Consider the following 22,325-nt stretch of genomic DNA (forward strand, 5'->3'; position numbering starts at 1 on the left):
GGCAGTGTCTGGTAGGGTGAGAATCCTCTTTGCATAAACAAAGAGCCTGCAGTGGAGGAATTAAGGACTAGACAGAGACCCTTTCCCCACACTCAGAAACATCTCTTCAACTTCCCTGTTACGATACTTGCAATTCTCTTTAGACAGGAATGCCTTTGGGTAAATCATTGCCTCCTTCCAGCCCAAGCCCCATATCCCCACCGACAGAGACCCCAAAAGGAGTAATTTGTGCATCTGGGAGCACCTTTGTGATTGAACTTGGACTTTTGGAACATTGGAGAAAGAGGACAAGTGAGGTAGAAGTAGGTGAAGGTTGCTCAAAGTCACACACTTAGCACGCGGTGAGTCTGCACCTGGAATGCAAGTTCTTTCAAATCTGCATCTATGGGAAAGACAGTTGTGGGAGGGCAGGAGCATCCCGCAGACCTGGTCAGGCAAAGATGTCGATGAGGGCTCGGTGTGGAGGGCAGAGGAGGGTTCTTCCTTGGTAAGAGGACCAAAGTGGAACAGAGGCATCTGGGGGCCAGCCCGGATCAGTGAAGTGCAGATATGGTCCTCACACGTAGAGTGAGCTGTCTGCATCCTTTCTCTTGGTTTCCAAGCTCTCCCCCACATAATCATCCTTCTCAGTGGTTCCTAGGTTGGCTTAGAGATGGCTGTAGATCAGAGGCTGGGTCCCCAGAGCATGTCTGCCTGCCTTGTGCTGGCATGAGCCCCCCACGTGCCAGCCCTACCCCAAGAGATAGGACCACAGAGAGATAGCACACACCCCTGCTCAGGTGCTATTGTAAGTCATGGGCACCAACTGCTGGCCCTCTGGCCGGGCTTGGCCCCAAACCGACCAGAGCCTCAGCATGTCCGCCCTGGTCCTCTCTGTCCTGAGGAGGAAAATGACGGAAAAGGATAAGAAGGGTCTACAATTGTCCCTCTGGTCCTGGTGCTCTTGAGGGAGCCACTCTCATAAAACACACATCATCTAGGGCAGGAGGAGGACACGGATGGCTTTTCAACACCCCCTTTCTCTGCCTTCTCTTCCAGTCCTGCTGCACATTCTTTAGACCAAGTGTGGAGATCATTTTCAAGAATTGTATGTGAGCTCGGGTCTTTATTTATTTATTTTTCTTAAATCACATTTTGCTTTTTCAAAATAAGCAATCCAGTGGAAAGGAGTATAGGATGTATGGGCAGATAGACCCCCCTGGGGACTCAGCCGCAGGGCCTTCTTTACAAGCTTGTGAGAATCTCTTCACTGCCTCCCCGCTTTCCTTTCTCATCCGCACACGAGTGATCCCAGTCCTTCCCCTGAAGTGCTATTTGAAGATGGAGAGAAGTGGCGGGAAAAGCCCTTATCCTCTTGCCTGCCACATCTGAGGCTCTCTGTAAGTGACAGCTTAGAAATAGAGGTTGTGATGAATAAGCAGATTGATTTATACTAAGTATAGGCTTCTGGAGAAATGATGTCAGCGGGAACCCAGTGGAAACCCACACTCGCGCTGTCCTCTTACCCACCGTCAGCCGGGCCTATCGAAATGCGGAGTGGCCAAGTTTTTCCAAGTCAAAACAAACCACAGATTCCTCACGGAAGCATTTCTAACAAAGGTGAGCACCAGGGTTGGCTCACTGTAAAATAGGAAATAGTTGGTTGCATACCTCAGAGTTCAAAAGGCTAAAAAAGACCAGGTTTTGCTTTAGAAAAGTTTCTTCTTTACTTAGTAACACGCTGCCCTTTGATTTTCACAGTAGGCTGTTCTGTGTGGGAATGTGGGAGAGGAAATCTCAGCGCTGAGAAATCCAAGCTGGGAGTCGGGGCGGCCGACTGAGATTCGTATCACAGGAAGCAAACTGAAACAATGGCTTTATGATATTAGCTTCCACGTTGGGCAGAGAACAGAACACACTCTGACGGGAACACATCGGTGGAAATACCGCTTGATTGTCTTAAATCCTCTTTCAAGATGAGCCCCACAAGCCACGACCAGATGAGGATCACTTCTGCATTCAGAGGGCCTGAGACAGCAGGAAATACACAAAATGCGTTTTTCATGATAAAATTGATTTTTGGCTTCCTCACACTCAGATATGGGGAAATCAAATGATTTTTACATGATTGCCAGAGGTCCTCGTGTAGCAAGTTTTTGAAAGAAAAATGTCAGCTTTATTAGCATGCATTAGCATGAAGGAATCAATCCATTCATGCTTTGCCCCAGTCACCTTCCAGATCATGGCCTTTTCCGGTGCTATTTGGAGAGGGGCTGAGAGGCAGAGTCATGCCAGGATGTTAACAGCTGAAAGCAGCTAATGACAGTCTCTTCCAGAGATACTGACCCTGTTCAGATCACTCCCTTAATATGAACCAAAAACGTCTGGTCAGTCAGCAGGTGTCTGCTGACCCCAGCCCTGTGCTACATCTTATAAAGGAAGGGTACACAGAGAGGTTAAGATAGGATAATAAGTTACATAAAGAACAAAGGAATGAATCTCTAATGGTGGGACTTTCCAGGCCCTTGGGGAGGCCAGCACCAGCAGGTAGAACACAGTGCCTTCTGCCAAAGATGGGAGGGTCTCCCCAGCCTACTACCGGGTAATGGTAGTGGGGGGTCTGCAGGGAAAGCTGGAGTGAGGAGTCAGTTTCAAAAAGAAAGCCTCTGTGATGATAACTAAGTGGCAACTGAACCAGGAGGATCAGATCAACACGGTTTTAAGAACATCAGAGAACTTGTTAGGGAGGAGACAAAGAGGAAGGCCGGTCTGCCGGAATAAAGACCGATCCGGACCGATCCAGGGCCTTCACACAGTCTGGTCTCTGCGACCTGGTCCGGAGTGTTCTCCCCTGCTGCCCCGCTGCCCTGCCCGCTCACCCCAGACGCCCGGCTCCTGCTGCCCGTGGGGTCCCGCCCCGCATGGGTGGTGCCGCCTGAAGGAAATGAGTACTGCTCCGGAAAAAGTGCTCCGAAACCCCAGCCCGCGCATATCCTGGCTGTGGGGAGTCGTCATCAAAGCCTGTTTACTGGGGCTATTGTTAGCATTAAAGAATCTTGTTGTGCTCCCCAGGCTGAGCATGCTTGGTCATAGCACAGCGCCTCTGATTCCGACGGCCCGCCCCTCTTCTGGGGGGCCGGACCCTGACGGGTCCTGGGAAGCAAGTAACTGAGACCTAGAGCCCACAGCGATTTGGAGACCCCTGGAGGCTTCTCGAGCATCTGCTGTGGGTCCTTCTTTATTTAGCACCACAGGTTTCTTCTGGATTGTTGTGTAAGCTTATGGTGGTCTAACCTTGTCTTCCGCACTGGTCTATGGATTCCTTGAGCGAAAAGATGGCTTTTATACCCTTCCGTATCCCTGATTCTCCCTAGGACGGGGCTGAGCACATAGGGACACTTGTTGACAGATGGCCCGACTGATGTCCTGCTTTGTGCCCTGCGCAGGGCAGACACGTCGTCGGGGTATGGCGACAGCATAGTAAATAAGTGAGCTTTCTAGGTGTCTGACACGGAGCTGGAGACTAATGAAGAACTAATGCTCCCAGAAAGAGCAGGAGAGGAGCAGAGGGGGATAGGCATGCACCCCTGGCCACTAGGGTGAGGATCTGCCTCCGGCCCTGCCGTTTCCACCCTCGGCTCCAAGCTGACTGCGAGCTGGCCAGGAAGCTTCAGTGTCCCCAGGACGAAAAGCAGGTGCTGTGGGAGCAAAGAGTTCCATAGAGGAAAGAGGCCAGGTTGTCCCAGGGGTCCCTCGGGGCCGGCCCTCTGGCTTCCTGGACCTCTAGCCATTGTGACTTCAGTTCCAAGATGTTCTGTTTCCATTCGTGGTCCCTGAGCACCCCTCTCCCTTCCTCCCAGAGGCCAGCTGGCCAGCTGCTCTTGCCAATTCGCCACCTCCTGGAAGCAAGTGTACTGGGCACGGATGGAAACCAGTTTGGCTGGGTTAGAACAGTTAAAAACAGGAAATTTTAAGCAGAACTATTTTCTCTGGGCCTAGTTAACCCAAATAGGGTTGTCTCGGGATTATACCAAATTTTGAGGTCAGTGTTGCCACTGACATCAAAGAAATTGAAGAGAAAAAAAAATCTCAACAGGGCAGAACTCACGGGGTTGGCCCTTGCTGTCTAGAGAAGGTGGTCACCTATCTGGTGTGATTTGATGGTTCTGGAAACCTCTGCTCACCCATCCCCAAAGTAGGTCACCATCTACCAAAACAGTTGGATTTTCTCAGCATTGAGAGTCACTCGTAGGAGCTTGAGTTACGGCAGTGATTCTCAGTCTGTGGTCCTAGCAGCGTCCTCATCACCTGAGAACTTGTTAGAAAAGCAGATTCTCAGCCCGCATCTGAGACCTACTGAATCAGGGACTCTGGGCAAGAGCTCATCCCAGGCCAGCTTCTTGAATGTGTGACCTGTGCAGTCCCACAGGGCTCCACACTCAGAAGAGCCCTGGACATGGTTAAATTTTTAACAAGAGGCCCCACATTTCCCCGCTGGGCCCATGAGTTATGCAGTAGCCCCAGACCCCAAAATCCTTGCTTTAGCGAGCCCTGCAGGGGATGCTGGTACACGCTCAACCGTGAAAGCACTGAGTTACATTACCTACATCCTAAAGCCCCTATTTAAATATGGCCGTTAGCTGAAGCACCAATATTGGCAGCGGCCACACTGCCACCAGAACTTGGGCTCGTCAAAAGTTCTGCTGACTAGTTAGTTGGCAGAAACCCTGAGCAGGGATCAAGTGTGGGGATGTGTGTGGCATAAGGCCATCCCCAGATGGTCTCCCTTCCCAGAAGCTAGCGAGGGTGTGAAGAGGAAAGAATTTCCCTCCTTTGTTCCACCATTTTAGCAAAATGGAAAGGAAGTCACCAGGATACTACTCTCTGTAGCCCAACTCTTGGCTCTAAAGGCAAACCCATCCCTGGATGGGCCCGCTCTGTTCCTCTGTGACACTGGCACATTTGCTGATCCCATGTCCTGAAGGTGGCTGGTCCCCAGTGGTGCCACTGAAGACCTTTGGTAGAGACCTCTCCTAATTTGGATTTGTTCTTCATGAGGAATAGCAGCATATAGCCCAGAGCTTAAATTTAGGGGCTCAAGGGAAAAGAGAACCAAATAAACCCGGTGCCCTCGCAGAGAGGCCCTTGGACCTCATTTTACCGTATCCATGCATTTTTTTTTTCCCAAGTGGCCCAGAAATCTAATTGTATTTTACATTCCCTAGAATAGTCTCAGGTTGGAAGATGCCTTTTAGTTAAGTAAATACTAACTTTTATAACAGACAAATTACTCTCTGTTTCCCTTATTCTATAAGTTAAATGAGGTCTGCTTGGCATGATGTTTGTACTGGAGGAATGCAAATTTTTTAATAAAAGTATGTTTGGAGTTAAGTAATGTGGTGGTGACAACAGCCAAGGGCCTGGGGCCTGAGCACTTTGTTTGGGACAAGAGCTGAGTCTACATTTGATCTGCTCTGGGGCAGCTGGCAGAAGTGTACTTGAGAGACTAGGGCTACTCACAGTGGTCGGTTGGGGGGTGGGTTCCCCAGGTGGTCCCCAGCAAATGCTTCTCCAGCCTGCCATGAGCACAGTGGCCCCCTCATGTGGTTCTTGCCCCTCTAGTCTTCACTGTCTCTCTGCAAACCATCCGCATGCCTTTGCCAGGAGATTCTCCGGAAAGCAGTGCTCTGAGATGCTGCTGCTCTGGAACGCGATACCCACCTCAACAGCCTGGTTACCAAGTCTGGGGAATGGAGCTCCCCTTTGGCCAGATAGGGGGTCTCCTGAGTCCCTGGGGAGGGAGGTTGCTCCAGGCTCTAGCACCTCCATGTCTGCCTGGTGTCTGCCCAGCCCAACCTGGCCCAGAAAGTTCTTTGGCTTCACAGAGTGAGTGCCTGTGATTTATGAGCCTCTTCAAATGCCCTTTTGTGGAACAGGTGTCTCTGGCCACATCAAAGAGACCCCCTCTTCCTCTGAGCTCATGAGCACTTACTGTCTCCCCTCCTCTTCAGTTACCAGCAGCTCTGCTCCCGAGTCTCAAACTTAGATTTGGGGCTCTGTGTGCTGCACATCCCCTGTCTAGGCTCTCAGCACCTTTAGGGCAGCAACGGTGTCCTAGAGGGAGCAGAGGGGAAGAAAACCCACCATGACTGGTAGTGTTTGCGGCATTATAAATACTTATTTAATCCTTATGACTCAAAAAGTTGGAAATTATTATTTCCACTGGGCTGTTGAGGAAACTGGTGTTCAAAGAGGTCAGTGGCCAAAGGCGTAGCCAATTAAGAGGAATAGAACCTTGTCTGTTTGACTCCAAAGCCCATTAATGGTTAGGAGTGTATCTGCTGGATTCAGCTGCCGGAGCCCGCGAACCAGAGTCTTTACAGCCTCAGGCAAAGGACCGACTGCGTGTCTTCTAAGCCTCGTCTATGAGACGAGACAAAGAATAGCACCTACCTCACAGGCACCACAGAGATCATATACTGGCTTCAGGGCTGTACCTGATGTGCAGTCGTTGCTCAGTGTGTGTGAGAGGTGAAGGCTACGCTTCCTCGTACTACTGTGACTGCAGTCACATCCATGACCTCTAGTCCCAGCAGTATGCTGCCACGACAGCCTCACTGCCTGCACAGCCCCTTCAGGGTATCCTCTGTGTCGTGGCGCTTATCAGGTATCCGCCGCTTGGGCAGGCGCCAGACACTTAGACTGCCAGTGTGCATTTCCGGAAAAGTCCACGTAATGCTTTTGACGTGTCTCTGGCAGAGGGTCTTCTGCCAGTCACATCTGTCTTAGTCCCACATTCCTGTAAGCCATCTGACCCCCCCCCCCTTTCCAGTTTGTTCTGAAAGTGAGTCTGAGCCTGAAGCTAACCAACAGATGGACAACTTGTACCTGAAAGCCCTGGAGGGTTTCATTGCCGTCGTGACCCAAGATGGCGACATGATCTTTCTGTCGGAAAACATCAGCAAGTTCATGGGACTCACACAGGTGACTTCCTCCTCTGGCTCTTTCAGAAAGGGAAAATGTTTCCATTTGGGGTAAACATGAGTAGAGGGTTCTGGTCACATTCCTCCTGACCTCTCCCTGCCTGGGCCCACCCTGTTTCTCTCTGACCTCAAGCTACAAGCCTCAGGAATGCAGTCCCAGCCTCTGGTGTTGGGGCAAGCCTTGCTGGTGGACAGCTCTGTCCGCTAGATTAACAAAGCAGCCCTTGGGAATCAAGCCTCTGTCAGCAGCAGCGGTCCTTTGTTTAGTCCGCGTGTCTGTGGACAGCTCTGGTTTGGGATGCAAAAGACCTACTTCAGTCTGCTCCCTGTCTCCCAGCCTGGAAGGTGGCTCAGCTGCTTCCTGGAGACTTCTGCAGCAGCGGGAATAATGAAGCCCAACTTTGTTTTTGGAACAGGTGGAGCTCACAGGACACAGTATCTTTGACTTCACTCATCCCTGTGACCATGAGGAGATTCGTGAGAACCTGAGTCTCAAAAGTGGTAAAGTATTCTTGCTGTGTGTTTCCTTCCCTCTTACACCACCTGGGAAGGGGCTCTGCATTCTTTTTGTCTATAAACATAGGGTTGATGATCAGAGTCCTCATGATCCAGAAAATAACTGGCGTCCATAAAAGATCCAGCAGAGCTTGTGGCATGAGATGGAAGACCCCGGAAGGACTTGTACTCCGAACCGTCTCCAGCTGGCCCTCCATGGTGCCCGATGCCATGCGAGGAAGGCAGTCCTCTGGGTTAGGTCTCAACACCTGAGAGGCCAGCGTCTCTGCCAGATGGCATCACCCAAACCAGTACACTCATCTCTGCCCAAATGTTCACGAAACTGATTGCTCTTGTCTATCATTGTGTAAAAAAAACCACCCAAAACATGGTGACCTAAATGATCATTTTATTACCCATCATGATTCTATGGGTTCTGTGGGCGGTTCTTTTGTTCCAAGTGGTATCAGCAAGGCTGCCATTGTCTGGGGACCGTACAAAGTGGAATGACTACGATGGCTCCCCAGCACCTCTGGGACCTTACGGCCCATAGTTGGAGGCTGGGACTCTGCTGCTGGGGGCACTGGATCTCCCTCTCACTCCATGGAGTCCCAGAGCCCCTCCCTCTCCAGACCTCTGACATGTCCACTCAGGGCTCCCAAAGTGCAAAAGTAGAGGCTGCCAGACTTTCCGAAGGCTGAGTCCTGGGACTGGCCCAACATCCCTTTGCCTCTTTCTGTTGTTAAGAGGGAGTTATAAGCCGATGCCTGCTCAGAGTAGGAGGGAAGTACACAAGGTGATGATTATCAGGAGGCACATGTGACTCACTGGGGACACCTTTGGAACCTAGATACCCTGGGAGCCAAGGAATGAATCTGGTCCCCTGGTGATAACACCCACAGCAGGATAAGTCCCACAACTGGTGATAAGACCCACAATAGTTTTTGATGGAGAAGAGATTGACGAGATCTCATACACTATACCCTACCTGTTGCGGGGGGCCGGGGGCAGGTAGGGGGTAACCAGCAGATGATTGTGGATGGGAGGGCCACATAAGCAGAAAGCACTTTGCAATGACCATTGGAGCTGTTGCATCCATCTCTTGTCTCTGGGGACCTTCAGGCAAATGCATGGATGAGGATATTGTCAAGTGGACTAAGGCTTTGAGAGGAAGGGGGACTCAGTGACCTTCATGGTCCCTTCTGAACCAGAGAGTCCAGCATGGTCCTGAGCACATCATGCCCACGTCTGTCCATCTCCTTTTCTATCTCTCACCTGTTGCTACTGGGGGGGCGCGTGCTTGTCCGGCTGAATGGTGGAGGCCACGGCAGCAAGCCTGCAAGGCCCAGCTTTCGTTCTCACAGGCGCTGCCGAACACAGGTGCTTCCAGCTCTGGGACAGACTGAACTCAAAAAGAGCAGCATGACAGCCCCTGCTCCACCTGGAGCTCTTATACAGCCCCTCTGCTCTCCTGCCTCGAGGCCTCAGGCCACCTGGCTCTTAGAGGACAGTCCATAGGGCTGTTCATGGCTTTTCTGTGCTTCCAAGAAATCTCATCTCTTATGTGAGGCAGGAGTCATCAGACTTTCTGCATCTCTTCCTAAAGCATGGGCTGGAAACCTACAAAAATCAGGAAGTCTCCTCTTCTGTACTCCAGAAATTCTTCAGCCCTTTGGTTCTCAGTCTGAGTTCAGCCACTGTCCCAGTCTCAGTCCAAACATGAGACCTGAACCAGGTCATTGCGTTGCCCTGTTCCTCAGAACCTCTCCTTTTAGTTGAATGGTATTGGACCAGGCAAAGTCTAGGACCTTCCGGCTCTCAAGTTCTATGATTCATAGCCGATTCTACTATATTTGTCTGAGTAGAACGTTAGGTCTCTTGGTCCATGTGTCAAGGACTCGGGATCAAACTCCATGAATCAGCCAATCCTCATTGAAGGCACCGGCCTGAGTGGACTCATGATCTGGAAGCAAAGGGTTAGTGTGAACACCAAGAGGAAGATAAGACCATGAGCCAGATTGTGGAAGGCTTTGAAGGCTGGATGGAAGGCCTCGAACTTTATCCTGTAGACAGACGGGAGCTTTTGAAAAGTTTTTGAGCAGGGTTGGGGTAATCTGACTGAAGCAATATTTAGAAAGATTCATCAACTGGCAGAATGGGGAGACTCCAGAGGTTAGCAAGTTAGGCCACAGTAGTAACCCATGCCATGGCCACAAACGAGTATCGCTAGCCTGGTTCCTCCCAGCACCTGAACTGGTCCTCAGTGTAGGTCCAGACCCTAGGATACAAGAATATTTCATGATAGGCAGACCCCACCTGGGAGAATTAAAACTGGAAGGAACATCGTTAAGTTGTGGAGAGATGGTTTTATAGTCATGATGGAAGAATGGTCTGTCTTTAAAATTAAAAAAAAAAAAAAGATTCATTTTCTCACTTTCATTGTCTTATTTGGTAGGTTCTCCTCTAGAGATGTTTGGGACAGATTCAGAGAAGGCAAAGTTCATTTGACACAGCTTTTGGGGGATACATCTGTCAAATAAATCATGGCCCTCTAGAGGTTTATGGAGGGGTGTGACTATTTGGGGTGGAGAAAAGGCTCTGGCTTATTCTGTGATGCTGGCCGGGGGGCAGGAGTATACCTGGGAAGGTCCAGGCTGGAGATGGTGGTGGTGGAGGCAGAGTGCAGGCGTGGACAATGGGGACTCTACTGCATTGGTCACTCTGTTTTACCGAAAGTGGGAAAAGCTCTGAGTGAGCAGGCATTGGGAGACCCATCAGGAAAGAGGCTGTGTCATTTGCCTTGGTGATTTATTTAATTCTGGCCGAGAAAAGCTCTGATCCATGTTGAGTTCATCCTCAGAGTGAACTTGCTCACCAGACCCAGGAGGCTTGGACCAGGGGTCTCTCTTGAGCCTTGACACGTATCACTTTAGGGAAAAGCTGACACGTAGTGTCCCCAGTGCAGTTGCGGTGGGTCGAAGACTGGGTACTGAAGGATTATGTTCATGACGGACAGGCCTGAAGATGAAACAGGGGTGTTGAGAGACCTTTCTAATCTGAGAGGGTTATCCCCATGAGGGGACGGTGGTCTCACCCAAACTGTCCCTTGGACTTCCTGGGAAGGAACATGGGCCTGCCACACGAGCGCTGTGCCCAGATTATGGCCTCTAGGCCCTCATTGCCTTGCCGCTGTCAAGTGAGCACTGGCAATGTACTAGATGCAGGAGGAAACAAAACAGTGAAATAGCCCTCGGAGCTTAGACTCCAGTTGGGGGAATAAGCCGGAGATGAGAAAACATTAGTCCCTAGGCCAAGATCATGGTCAGAATTCATGGCAGGCCACGGGTGCTAAGGGAGCAGATCCATAGGAAATAACAAACCATACATTCCCAGCAAAGATGGCCCCAGGGCACCTCTGCCGAATGCAAACCTAAAGCCACGGTCACCCGGCACCCTCCACCCTTCCCCCTGCAGGCTCTGGTTTTGGGAAGAAGAGCAAAGACACATCCACAGAGCGGGACTTCTTCATGAGGATGAAGTGTACCGTCACCAGCAGAGGCCGGACCGTCAACCTCAAGTCAGCCACCTGGAAGGTAGGATGACATCAGGCCCAGGTTGGAGTCCCCTCCCCCGCCCCCGCCCCGAGACCACTCTCTTTGGTCTGTGTCTGACCCTCCATGGCTGGTCTCCAGGTCTTGCACTGCACTGGCCAGGTGAAGGTATACAGCAGCTGCCCCCCTCACGGCGGTCTCTGCAGCTACAAGGAGCCCTTGCTGTCCTGCCTCATCCTCATGTGCGAGCCCATCCAGCACCCGTCACACATGGACATCCCCCTGGACAGCAAGACCTTCCTCAGCCGCCACAGCATGGACATGAAGTTCACTTACTGTGACGACAGGTGGGGGCCCGGGAGTGTGTGTTCCATGGCCGGGCTTTCTTTCCTACCTGTGTGTTTGTGCATGTGTGTGTATGTGTGTGTGGTTGTGCCTGGGCGGGGGAAGGTATGGGTCTGGGGCACGGATATTGCATCGCTGGGTACAAGTCTCTGGACGTGTGTCACTGTGTCATCCCATAACAGCTGCAGGGCTTCTGGTGCCATATTTGGTGGCTCCCCATGGAGGCAACGCCAGGGGCTGACGCCAGAGCAGTTCTGCTGTGTGGCTCATTGCTCATTGTTGTGGTGGGTGCATAGTCTCTCACATACGTGTCAGGCTCCTGAGGAAATTTCCAGGAATGCTCCTGGGAATGGAAACCGGCGTCTAGCAATGTCCCTCAGCACTGGCAACTCAGAGGCCGGCTGGGAGCTTCGGGTCTGGCCTGGAAACTGGCCCACAGTGGCGTGGCTTCTACTGTTGTCTTTCGTTGTCCCTCAGCCTTTGCTCCTTCTGTGTCTTCTCCATCCCAGCCACCGCTTAGCCTAATTTTGAAGGCTTTTTGATGAAGGAAGCCAAGCTGGACTCTAAGACCCCACACCAGGCCCCACTGGAAATTCTCCCGCGGGAGAGTGACGTGCTTCGGAATATCAGCTCTGGCGAGATGACCTAGGCTCAGGCTCAACAGGAAGTGTTTGGTTTGAGTGGTTATCCTCACTACAAGTTGTTCTTTATTATAAAGCTGTAGAAAGAGCACCTAAGATTGTATATGCCCCTTCTCCGAATGGGCCTCCCCTCGAGGCAAAGTCAAAGGACTTTTGTGAAAGGATCCTTGAGTCATTCCTGTCCCCCCATTTCGGCCACCGGGGTGCTGGGCCCCAGGCTCTTGGAGGCAGCAGCTCATTCTCTAAGTAGAAGGAGGTGCTGTAACCTCAGAGGGAGACAATGTCACGTATGAAGACTTTTGTCCTGGAACTCTGACCCAGTCAGCATTGATTACAGTGCTTAATAGTGTTGTTATTGGGATCAGGATGCAGACTGGAGATAAAGATTGTCCCAAAGGCAGGCTCTAGAGAAATCCATCCTGTGTGTAAGGTCGTTTCTCAGATGGAGGCTCTGCGTTCGAATGAACCCTGTGGACAGAAGACACACTTCTGTAATGTGTACCCCTCTCTAGGCTGTCGAGATGGCACGGGAAATCTCAGCACGTGGCCCCCAGGGCTGGCACAAGGATGGGGTGCCGCTGTGGATGCCTTCACCATCCAGCCCAGAGCAGCGGTTGTGGTGCTGGGGACCATGTGAGCCCCACTTAAGCTTCCTCCTCGTGGTGTGATCCCATAAGCCCTGGGAAGACCCTGCAGCCTGAGAAATAATGTATCATCTCTAGCTAATAGAAGACAGGGATTATTTTTTTTTTTTTTTTAAGCTTAAGACTTTGATCCTTTTTAAAGGGAAGAAGAAAAAATCTCTGGAAAGAGTAATCGGAGGTTGTCCTTCATTCATTACCTTGCTTTGAATGAGTTTCGGGTCATTTCCCAAAAGCAGTGCTGCTTGGGATAGAAGAGGGGACAAAACAGGAGGAACTGTTCCAACCGTGGGGTGAGAGGAAGCGGCCACGGAGCGGGGAGACCCACGCGAGGCCTGCCTGCCTTGTCTGGCTCAGGGCTTGTCGGCGGAGTCGATACTGGCGCGGAAGAACCTGTGATTTAAGGCTTTGTGACTCAGAGTGTGGAGGGCGATACTGTGTTTCAGAGCTGCTGGACACATTGCATTTTCAGCAGAATCCTGCCTTTCAAGACCTAATTACATGGCCCAGACTCGGAGTTCAGTGGTGCTAGAGGGCTGAATGCTGGGGTGCTTGCATACCCAGAGTGCTGGGCCCCACGAAAGTTGTGTTTAACCGATTAGCAGATTAGTTAACAAGGACACAGACATGGCTTAGACAGTTTATAAAGTGACTATTTTAAGTCCTTGATCCCTAAGTGCTATTTCTCTATTGCTTTGATGAAGACTGGGATCTTTCTGGTTTGGGTAGCTTGTTTTGTTCTCGCTCTTTCATTAGAATGGGGCAAGGTGTGCGCACACACACGTGCACACATGTGCCCTCTCTCTCCCTCCCTCCATCCCTCTCTTTCTGTCTCTTTAATACCCCTTCTGAGATCAGTGCTTCAAAAACCAACATTTACATATCATAGCTAACGGGGAGTCCTTTCCACTTTCCATTAAATCTAAGAATTCACTAGATTTGATGACATCTAACACACATTGCGGGGCGACGATTTTCCACAAGGGGATTACTTTCCCGTAAGGCAAATGGAAAGAATCTGATGAAAATATAAGGCAACCGGAATCCACGAAATCACTTTTAAAGCCAGGTTAGCACTTTTTCTTCAATGCATGAAGGCCACAGACAAAGTAAACAAACGAATGAATAAAAGAATGAATAATGCCCATGGAGAAAAGGGAAGGGAGAATGGAGAGGGGAGGGAGAGAAAACCTGGCATCAAACTCCCAGGTTCCCAGAGTCACTGGGAGCTGAAACAAACGGTTTTGAGAGTCTGGGGTTGAGTCAAGGCACACTGATGGCTCAGAATGCATGTGTCCTGCTCCTCTTTAATAAAGGGTCAGAGGACCGTACGAGGTCTCATAATAATTGCTTGAAACCAAGGAAACATTAAATTCTGTGACCCTGCACATCTGTCCCGTGTCCATGTATGTGGTTGACTCGACAAGGGGAGCAGTGTGGTGGCGAGGCAAAAGGAGGATGTCCCGGTTATCACTGTGACTGATGGTGAACTGTCCCATTTATGACTCGCACAGAGCTGTTCCTCTCCCTTTCCTAAAGTACCGAGCAGCCGGAGAACAACCTGTTGTTTACTGAGCACGTGCCAGGTGCCTAGTGAACCCTGTGCGGGAGACGAGTCTATCCAAGTAGTAAAAGAGCTTTCTCCTGATCTCTGAGAGTTGAGATATCAAGACACCAGCCGCTTAATGAACCACAGTGGTTGGTGCAAAATAGAGCATTCCGTTCCCTGAAACGCGGGAGAGAGGTTATTCCCAAATAGTTTAACTCTAAAATGGGGGTGGTTCCTAACTTCGTGGGGAGGTGCCACCTAGTGGCGAAAGGGGGTCCCTGTGAAGGGAGCCCGGCATCAGGGAGGATGGGGCCCGCAGTGGGATTCCCATGATCCCACTGTGATTTTGTCCGTTGTAGACACCTTCCTGTATCCAAGAAATAAATTATCCAAGCAGATTGTGTCGATAGGATCAGTATCAACAAGGAGAAAAGGTGCCACCGTTAACAGTGAGAATTTCAGGTTAACAAAGAGAGGATCATGTAATTGTTCTAGTTAAAGCAGCTGAAGGCAGCCCTGTTTGACCGTTGAATCAAGGCGACATAGGGCATCCTAAAACCAGGAGTTTAATAAATCGGGTAAGTTAGGATGCCTGTGTTTCAAATTCTGTGGCTTAAGTTTATGATGAATTATTTTTATTCAGAGAAGTCGGGAAGAGTACAGATAATAGTGAGAGAAGAGCTGGGCCTCACAGAGAAGGTCAGTGGAGAAAATTAGAGCCATGAGTTGTAAGATACATATACATCAAAACACCTGGAAGGCAAGAGTTTTGAAATCTGGGAAGAAGATAGGCTAACTTCAGACAAATTAGTAGTAAACAATTATATAGTTTCATTGCATAATGAGATACATTTAAAAATTCTTTTTGTACTTTTTTTAGAGGATGGGTGACATTTTAAAAACCAGAGAGACCTTTCAGATTAATACATTACAGGTACTTTTCTAGTTTCCTATATAGTATATTCCAGATCTTCTTGCAGACATATTATTAGCCTCTCCGCACACATCTTATATGAGAAGGCGTCGTGAGTTTCTCTAAATCCCTGAGTTACAAGGAACTTGAAGCACTCTCCCCTGTGCATCTGTGTCTCCTCCGAATGACAGTGTTCTGAAATCAACCCAGAGTTGGGGCACGTATTTGGGAGATGCTTATGTATTATCCTGTCTAACCTGCTCCAAATACTCCTAGAAGTGACACCTCTACAAATTCGCTTTGCAGTGTATTTCCAGGTGTGATTGGCCTCCTGACTCAAGAATGATTCCTTCTACATGATCTGCTCGTCTCTTGCTGTAGTTCAAGGCTAACTATTGCTTCCTTGCGTGTGTGTCTCAAGGTGCTACAAGGCAGCTGTGGCATCTGGTGGCACTCAGAGCAGGGGTGGTCCAGGACTGATGAGCCAGGGCAGTCTTCCTGGGCATAAAGTACCTGTAACACACCTGAAACACATCACCCCAACAAGATGGAAACGGATTGCCCCTGAACCACAGAGCGGCTGTGTAGGCTTCCCATGCCCATATACCATGTGAGGAAAACACAGGGCTTAAAAAATGTTGTTTAAAGCAAGCAAAATCTGGGTAAAAGTGTATTAAAGCAGAAAGCACTGAACTCTGGATATGATTAAGGAGGGGCTGTGCCGAGGCTTATAAGCACCTACAAAAACCAGAATGAGGAGAATCAGGCTGTTTGGGAGAGGCCATCGCCAGAAGGGGGGAAGGAAAGAAAGCAGACTTTCAGATAAGCATGGTTAAATAGCAAATGCATTCTCTGGAAAACAAATCGGTGGTTACAAAGTCCTTAAAACTTTCATCCTCTTAAGTAATTTACAGTACTCTTCTACCCAACTAGTTTATGTGGTGAATTGATTTAGCAAATCCTTTACAGGTGTAGGGAGCAGGGGTAGAAATTGCAGCCGGTTCCGTGTGCACCGTGCTTCAGTGGTCTCCCGGGAACGGGGGCAAGCCGTCATAGCCAGGCCTTTACTGGACTCCCTCTGCCCCTTGACGCAAGGGCATGGACACTGTAGCTGAGGGAGCCGTTTCCTTCCGGGCACTCGGGCGCAGGGAATCCATGCTGAAAAGAGCCTCTGAGCACTTAAGGGTAAAAAACAGTTTCAGGACAATGAGTAACTGTCATTTTACGTTATGAAGACATCTCTAATGCTGAAGTCTGAAGCCCGGTGGTCTGACCCACATATCTACTCGGCATAACACTTCAGAATATAATGACCTTTTTCCTCTATATTTTCTGTTCTCTTCCTCTTCCTTCTCTCTCTGCCTCCTACGGCTGCCCATCATTGTCTCCATCTCTCTCCTCACCTCGTCCTTCTTCCACTGTTCTTGCTTCTGAAATCTGGTAGATGAAGCCCTTTTACATTTCCCACTTCTCAAAAACAGAACAGCCCTACTGAGTTGACTTTAACTTTATGGGTGACCCCAGGCTGTTGTTTTTTTTTTTTTTTTTTTTTTTTTTTAATTTCCCAGTGAGTCAGGGCTCTTAATTAGAAAGAAAGAAAGAAAAATTCCCTGCCCCTGATGGAGAGAGCAGATGAAACTGTGTTATCATAGCCCAGCTCCGCAAGGACTGGGACCCGGGAAAACGAGCAGGGAAGGCCCTTGTGTGCCAGAGGAGCTGACCCTATAAACAAGCTGGGTTCATTAGCCTCCCCACTGGCGTCTGCGTGCCTGCACATGGAGGCCAATGACCATTAGCTTCAAGTTGGGGTTTCCTGGCTTTGTGAAGTTTGACAACTCGAACGTTCTTCAATTGTGTTTGGGGTGTGTGTATTTCCCAGTTTTTATAGTAGTCTGTTTAAAGGAATGAAGAAGGAGACATTAAATATTTATTTTAGTTGACAAGATAAATGAAGGCCACTCCTGGGAAGCGAGCTGGCGATTCTGAAATCCTGGTTTGTTTGTACACTTCCCAAACATGCCCATTGTGTGCCTTTGAATGTATGGTACAGTAATTAGATTTTTTAAATGGTTTATTATGAGGCTGGTGGTAATAAACATTTCCTTTGAACATTTTAAAGATTCTAATCTTGAAAGAAAAGTTTATTGCTTCAGGGAGTGGTGCCGTATCTTTTCTAGAGCAGCCTCACTTTGGAGGGTCTCTAGAAAATTCTAGACCTGCCCAGGAACAGAAGCAATGTATCTGGCAAATCAGCAAGCTTGTTAATGGCCATCTCATTGTCACCAGGGCCTGCTGGTACAATTCCTATTCCCAGGCTTAAGCTTGAAAGGACTGGACCCAATAGGAAAGCCATTCGGTTGTAGAGAAGAGAGGGCCAGCACTGTTCTACCATCTCTGTGCTCTGCCCCAGTCTCTACCTCACTAAGGGGCCGTTGGGCCCCAGCCCCAGGATCAGGCTACCAAGGAACATGTCTGTTGCTGATGAGTTCAGAGATCTCTCTGCTCCGGGCCAAGTAAGGGGACAGATCCCCCCGGTCTGACACCAGCAGGTGCAAGTGAACTTGCCGTTACACGTGAACTGCTGAAATCTCACTGGAAATCTCTGCTGGGCTAAATCAGCTGAGGCCTAAGCTGCTCAGCCCCTTTGGGCTGCCCCTTGTTTGACAAAGGCTTTCAGTCCTAAGTGTCATTGAGGGAGAGAATTTTTTTCTTCTCTGACCATGCCAACACCAGGCACAGCTTCCAGGATGAAGGAAGGATGGATTAAACATCGTGAGGGGTCCCGCTGAGAGCTGTGTGCGTGTGCATACACGCACTGACATGCATTGACACAGTTAATCACGTTCTAGGAGAGAGAGTAAAGCTTTATTGCCTTAGCGGTGCTGGGGAAGGTGGGGCTCTGGTTGTACCTCGGGTCCTAAGAATAGAGCTGCCAGTCAGCCACTCAAGAATTTACTGAGTACCCACTGTAGGGAAGGCCAAAGGAAAAAGTGGTCCCTATGTTCAGGGATTGGCAGCCTAGGATGTGAGTAATTGTCTGTGACATGGGTTTTGCCTCTTAGGACTCAGTGAGAAGGAGACTTCACTGAGGGCTGGGAGAATCAGAGAAGTCTCTGTGGAGATGGCTGGGCCATGAGCTAGCCTTGTGGTCATCGGGGCTCGGAGAAGAGGGCTGAAGAGAGGACGTCAAGGCTCTACAGCAAGAATGGGTTTGCGGGGTGTGGGGAACTCCAAGGGGAGCAGTCTGCCAGGACACAGGATGTAAGACACACTGCTGGTTAGCCAAAATCACACTGCATGGAAGTTGGAGACCAGATTCTGGGGGGTTCTGGAAGTTAGACAGACTGTATTGACTCTGGATCACGGTAACGACAGTGGTCAATAGCAGTTGGTAATAGGGAAAGCTGTAGATGCTTAAATGGGGCGGAGCAGGAGGGAAATAGGGTTTCCATCCTATTTTAGAATGATTTATTCTGGCAGACATATGTAGAGGCCCTTTGGAGCGGGGAGAGAATAAGGACAGGAAACCAAGGAGTCCCCGCTTCTGCTCTCTGATTTTGCTTTCCCCTCTGTGTCGTTAATTTCCAGTGTGGATACATGATAGGACTCAGAAATCCTACATTCTGAAATAGAGTTCATAATCATAAGAGTACAGCATCACTTCTGACTTGTGGTGGGCCAAGTAAACAAGACAGTGAGCCCATTAGAAAAACTGCAGGAGACAGCAAAGCTTGCAAGAAACGATATTTAGGTGTGATGTGGGAAAGTGGCTAATCTGGTGGTTCTTGGGTGGGGCATCTTTAGTTTAATGATTCTGGTATAGAGAAAAGAGTCCTCAGAGTGTTAAGTGATCCTTCATGGTTCTCCACATTTGTCTGTTTTCAGCCCACTTCCCATGAAACCAGACACGTTACAGGATGAAGAAAGGGACACTTGGGATGGCCGAGCCCTGTCGTTTCAGAGCTGCCCATCTATCAGAGTGTAATGAGGAGGCACATTTCTAATACCTTGATTTTTGTATTTCTTCCTCTCAGCGCTTCCTGCCCATCCCCATTCCTTGAAATGGGGAGGGGCAGGTAAAGTTCCAAGGTAGGCAAGCCTGATGTCCAATGTCCGAGAAGTACCTGAGGTCACCAGGCAGGACCCGAGGGAGAGTACTCAGAGGACTAAAGATCAGACACAGGCAGAGTGGGCTCTCCTGCCCTGGTTTCTCCTCCCTCGCTGCTTACCACACAGACAAAGGCCAGCTCCACACTCTTCCCCACAGAGGCCGCACCATTTTTGCTTTTCACTTACATCACCCAGTACTAGCATCAGCTTGATCTGGTAATCTGGAGCCCTGGTTTTCATTGGTGTTTTGTCCCTGGACTCTCACGTGGACATCAACTGGACTGTCTGTTCCCCCTGGATCTCCCTCTTCGGCCAAAGCTGGGGGGCGGAGGTATGAGAGCCCCTTCCAGGACTTGCTGGGAGACTAGGTGTATTTGTATCTGAGGCGGGCGTAGGGAATCCCGACTCTGCAGACACGATTTCAGAAAGTGCGGGAAGAGTGGAGGGAGGTTGGTTGGAGCCACCGCAGCAGGTTGAACACCATGTTTTCTTTATCTTGGATGAACGGGAGGACCAGGATGCCTGGAGCATTTTCATCTGAATGTGTGCTTCTGACTTACCTTCTGGATCTAGCTCCCTGCCCACATTCATACGGTCTCTCTTCCCACATGATTTTGTTTTGTTTTGTTTCGCTTTTTAAAAAATTCAGAATCACAGAACTGGTTGGTTACCACCCTGAGGAGCTGCTTGGCCGCTCAGCCTACGAGTTCTACCATGCTCTGGACTCAGAGAACATGACCAAAAGTCACCAGAACCGTAAGTTCCTGGAGCACCCTGTGTGGCTCCCTTGTGTCTGTGGAATATGGCCTTGAATGAGGTGTGGCACTAGTGAGATCAGAGAAGACCTGCTTCCATCCTCCACAGAGCCACCATCTTGGGTGGCAGACAAGACCTGCCACCATCTTGGGTGGCAGACAAGACCTGTGCCCTTCAGGATGGTTAGAAATCCAAGGCTGCCACCAGCCCAGATGACAACTTGATGCAAATTAGAAAAAGGCCCCGTTCCTCTGGGGGGGACACACCCATACCATGGCCCACAGCTTAGAGAGTGGAAGGTGGGCTGAATCTCAGTCCTCACATTCCATTTTCACCCAGCGCCCCATATGGCCAGCAGTTGGCACAGCCCTGTGGGACATCCCTGTAGAGAAGAGCACAAGAGGACACATGGTCAGCTGGGTCATGGGCTATAGAAGCAGAAGAGGAGGCCTGGGAAGGTTCAAGAAAGGAGAGGACAGAGCTCTTGATTTGGACCTTGAAAGATGGGGGAGGACGAGGCCCAACAGGTGAAGGTACCAAGGCAGCAACTTCACAGATACATTGAGGTAGGCCTTGGTTCTCCAACAGCTCACTTGCTGGGTCAGAGAACCCAGTCGGAGGCTGTCCTGGCAAACCAGTGGTGGCACATGGACACTATGCTTTGCAACTTGAAAGAAACCCGAGTTATGAAAGGATCCTGGGACAGCACTTGTAAGGGAGATGTTCTGCATTGGCACAGTCAGTGTGAAGTGTCTAGTGCACCCAAGGAACTGAATGTTGAAAATTTTAATTTTACTTAAATTTCAGTCCCCAGACTTGACCGTGGCTACCCCATGGGACAGGGCAACTCTAGTGCCTTCACTTGGCCATATTCCCAGTGCAGCCTTCCTGTTCACAGGCGATCCAAGATAGTCTCCTTGAATCCATGCAGCCCGTCAACATGCAAAGGACTCTGGGTCGATTCCACTATACTCAGCCCACTGAGGGACATAGACATATAGGATTTCTCCCCAACGAAAGAAAAAGGAAGGTTGTCGGCTCTGTGGGAACAGGTGGCTCATCTTTTTAGCCTCAATATCTAGCATAGTGTTTGATAAAATGCACGCACTAAGTCAGTGATAAACCCAAGGCAGCACTCCTATTTGGGAAAGCATGCTTCAAAATCAGTGCCGACAGAGGTGCTGAGAAGATTCTAGGTGGATTAAAAATGGGTAAGTCTAACAAGCTTGCCGGTGGCCCTGCGGGTCCTGGGCCCCCGGGATTAGCTGAGGCTTGGGGTGGCAAGGGAGAAGATGGAGATGCTTCTGTTTGTCCATAGTTTCTCAATCCACCGTCTGTGCTAAGGTTAGGACAGCTGAGTTCAGAGCAGCCCACAGATCAGCAATCCCATAAACTGTATGTGAGCACAGTTCCTGTCCTCTGATGGTGTGAGATCTTCTCTTTCTAATTGGTCTCTGCTTTTTCCTCGTGGCTTTGGGGTTTGAGCTGAAAGTACAAGACAGCCCCTTATGATATCTCAGAGAAGTTTTTCACTATGCTGTCTGGCCAAAACCCAACCAAGCCACCAGCCTAGATTCAGCCCCATGCAGGGACCCAGAGAATGGACGGGGGAGGTGAAGGCAGCTTTGTGTGCCCGTGGACGTGACCCAGCCCGAGCCTCTCCCAGCTTTGAAATTGTAGGATGTGGTTCCAGCCTTCATGCTGGGATTCCCCATGCTTTTCTGTTACACGGTGATTCTCGCTCCCAAAGTCATCCCAACCTGTGACTCCGGGACCAGGGCTCTGCCCCAGCTGACCCACAGATTCCCCAGGGCCTGGCTTTCTGGGTCTTTCCTCCTTTACGTGTGAAATGGGAAACGTTCAGCTTTTTTTCTCAGCCCAGGGTGAAGTCAAAGCAGGGGACAATAGTAAAAGTTTCTGGGAATTCCTGGAGGACAGTATTATACTTTGTCTTTGGGGATAGAAGAGCTGAGGCACTGCTCTCAGAAGGAACAAAAATGATGACTTCTCCCTGGGCAAAGAAAAAGTATTCTCTCTTTCTTCTTAAAAAAAATCTTTGACCCTTAAAACAGAGCTGGGATAAAAATTGGTCTTGCCAGTTTCGTGCTGACTCTGGTGGAAATATGGTGCTTTTTATTGAATCCGTACATTGAAGTATTAGGCACACTTAAAGGTAATTCACAACCCAAAAAGAAATCAGACTCCCTTTTTCCCCTGATGTAGCCACGTAAAGCTGCCCAGAGCTCCGCGGCCCCACGCCCAGCCAGCAAACCCAAATCCAGCAAGGGGAAGTCTGTGTGGCTTGGAAATTGGATTACTGACAGCTAAAACAGAAAGCATCTATTTCTGTCTCTCCGCCCGT

The 22,325-nt window shown here is 49.7% G+C and overlaps 1 protein-coding gene across 1 annotated transcript in view; it reads left to right on the forward strand.

Annotated features, from left to right (window-relative positions):
• Positions 1 to 22,325, forward strand: part of EPAS1 (endothelial PAS domain protein 1) — an 83,617-nt gene that overhangs the window by 49,478 nt on the left and 11,814 nt on the right. Inside the window, exons 3-7 of the mRNA XM_059406233.1 lie at positions 6,812 to 6,963; positions 7,379 to 7,463; positions 10,932 to 11,050; positions 11,150 to 11,355; positions 19,857 to 19,963. Of these exons, the coding sequence (XP_059262216.1) occupies positions 6,812 to 6,963; positions 7,379 to 7,463; positions 10,932 to 11,050; positions 11,150 to 11,355; positions 19,857 to 19,963 (669 nt within the window). The remainder of the gene's footprint in view (positions 1 to 6,811; positions 6,964 to 7,378; positions 7,464 to 10,931; positions 11,051 to 11,149; positions 11,356 to 19,856; positions 19,964 to 22,325) is intronic.

This window comes from Mustela nigripes, chromosome 7 (assembly GCF_022355385.1).
Source record: "Mustela nigripes isolate SB6536 chromosome 7, MUSNIG.SB6536, whole genome shotgun sequence".
Lineage (NCBI taxonomy): Eukaryota > Metazoa > Chordata > Mammalia > Carnivora > Mustelidae > Mustela > Mustela nigripes.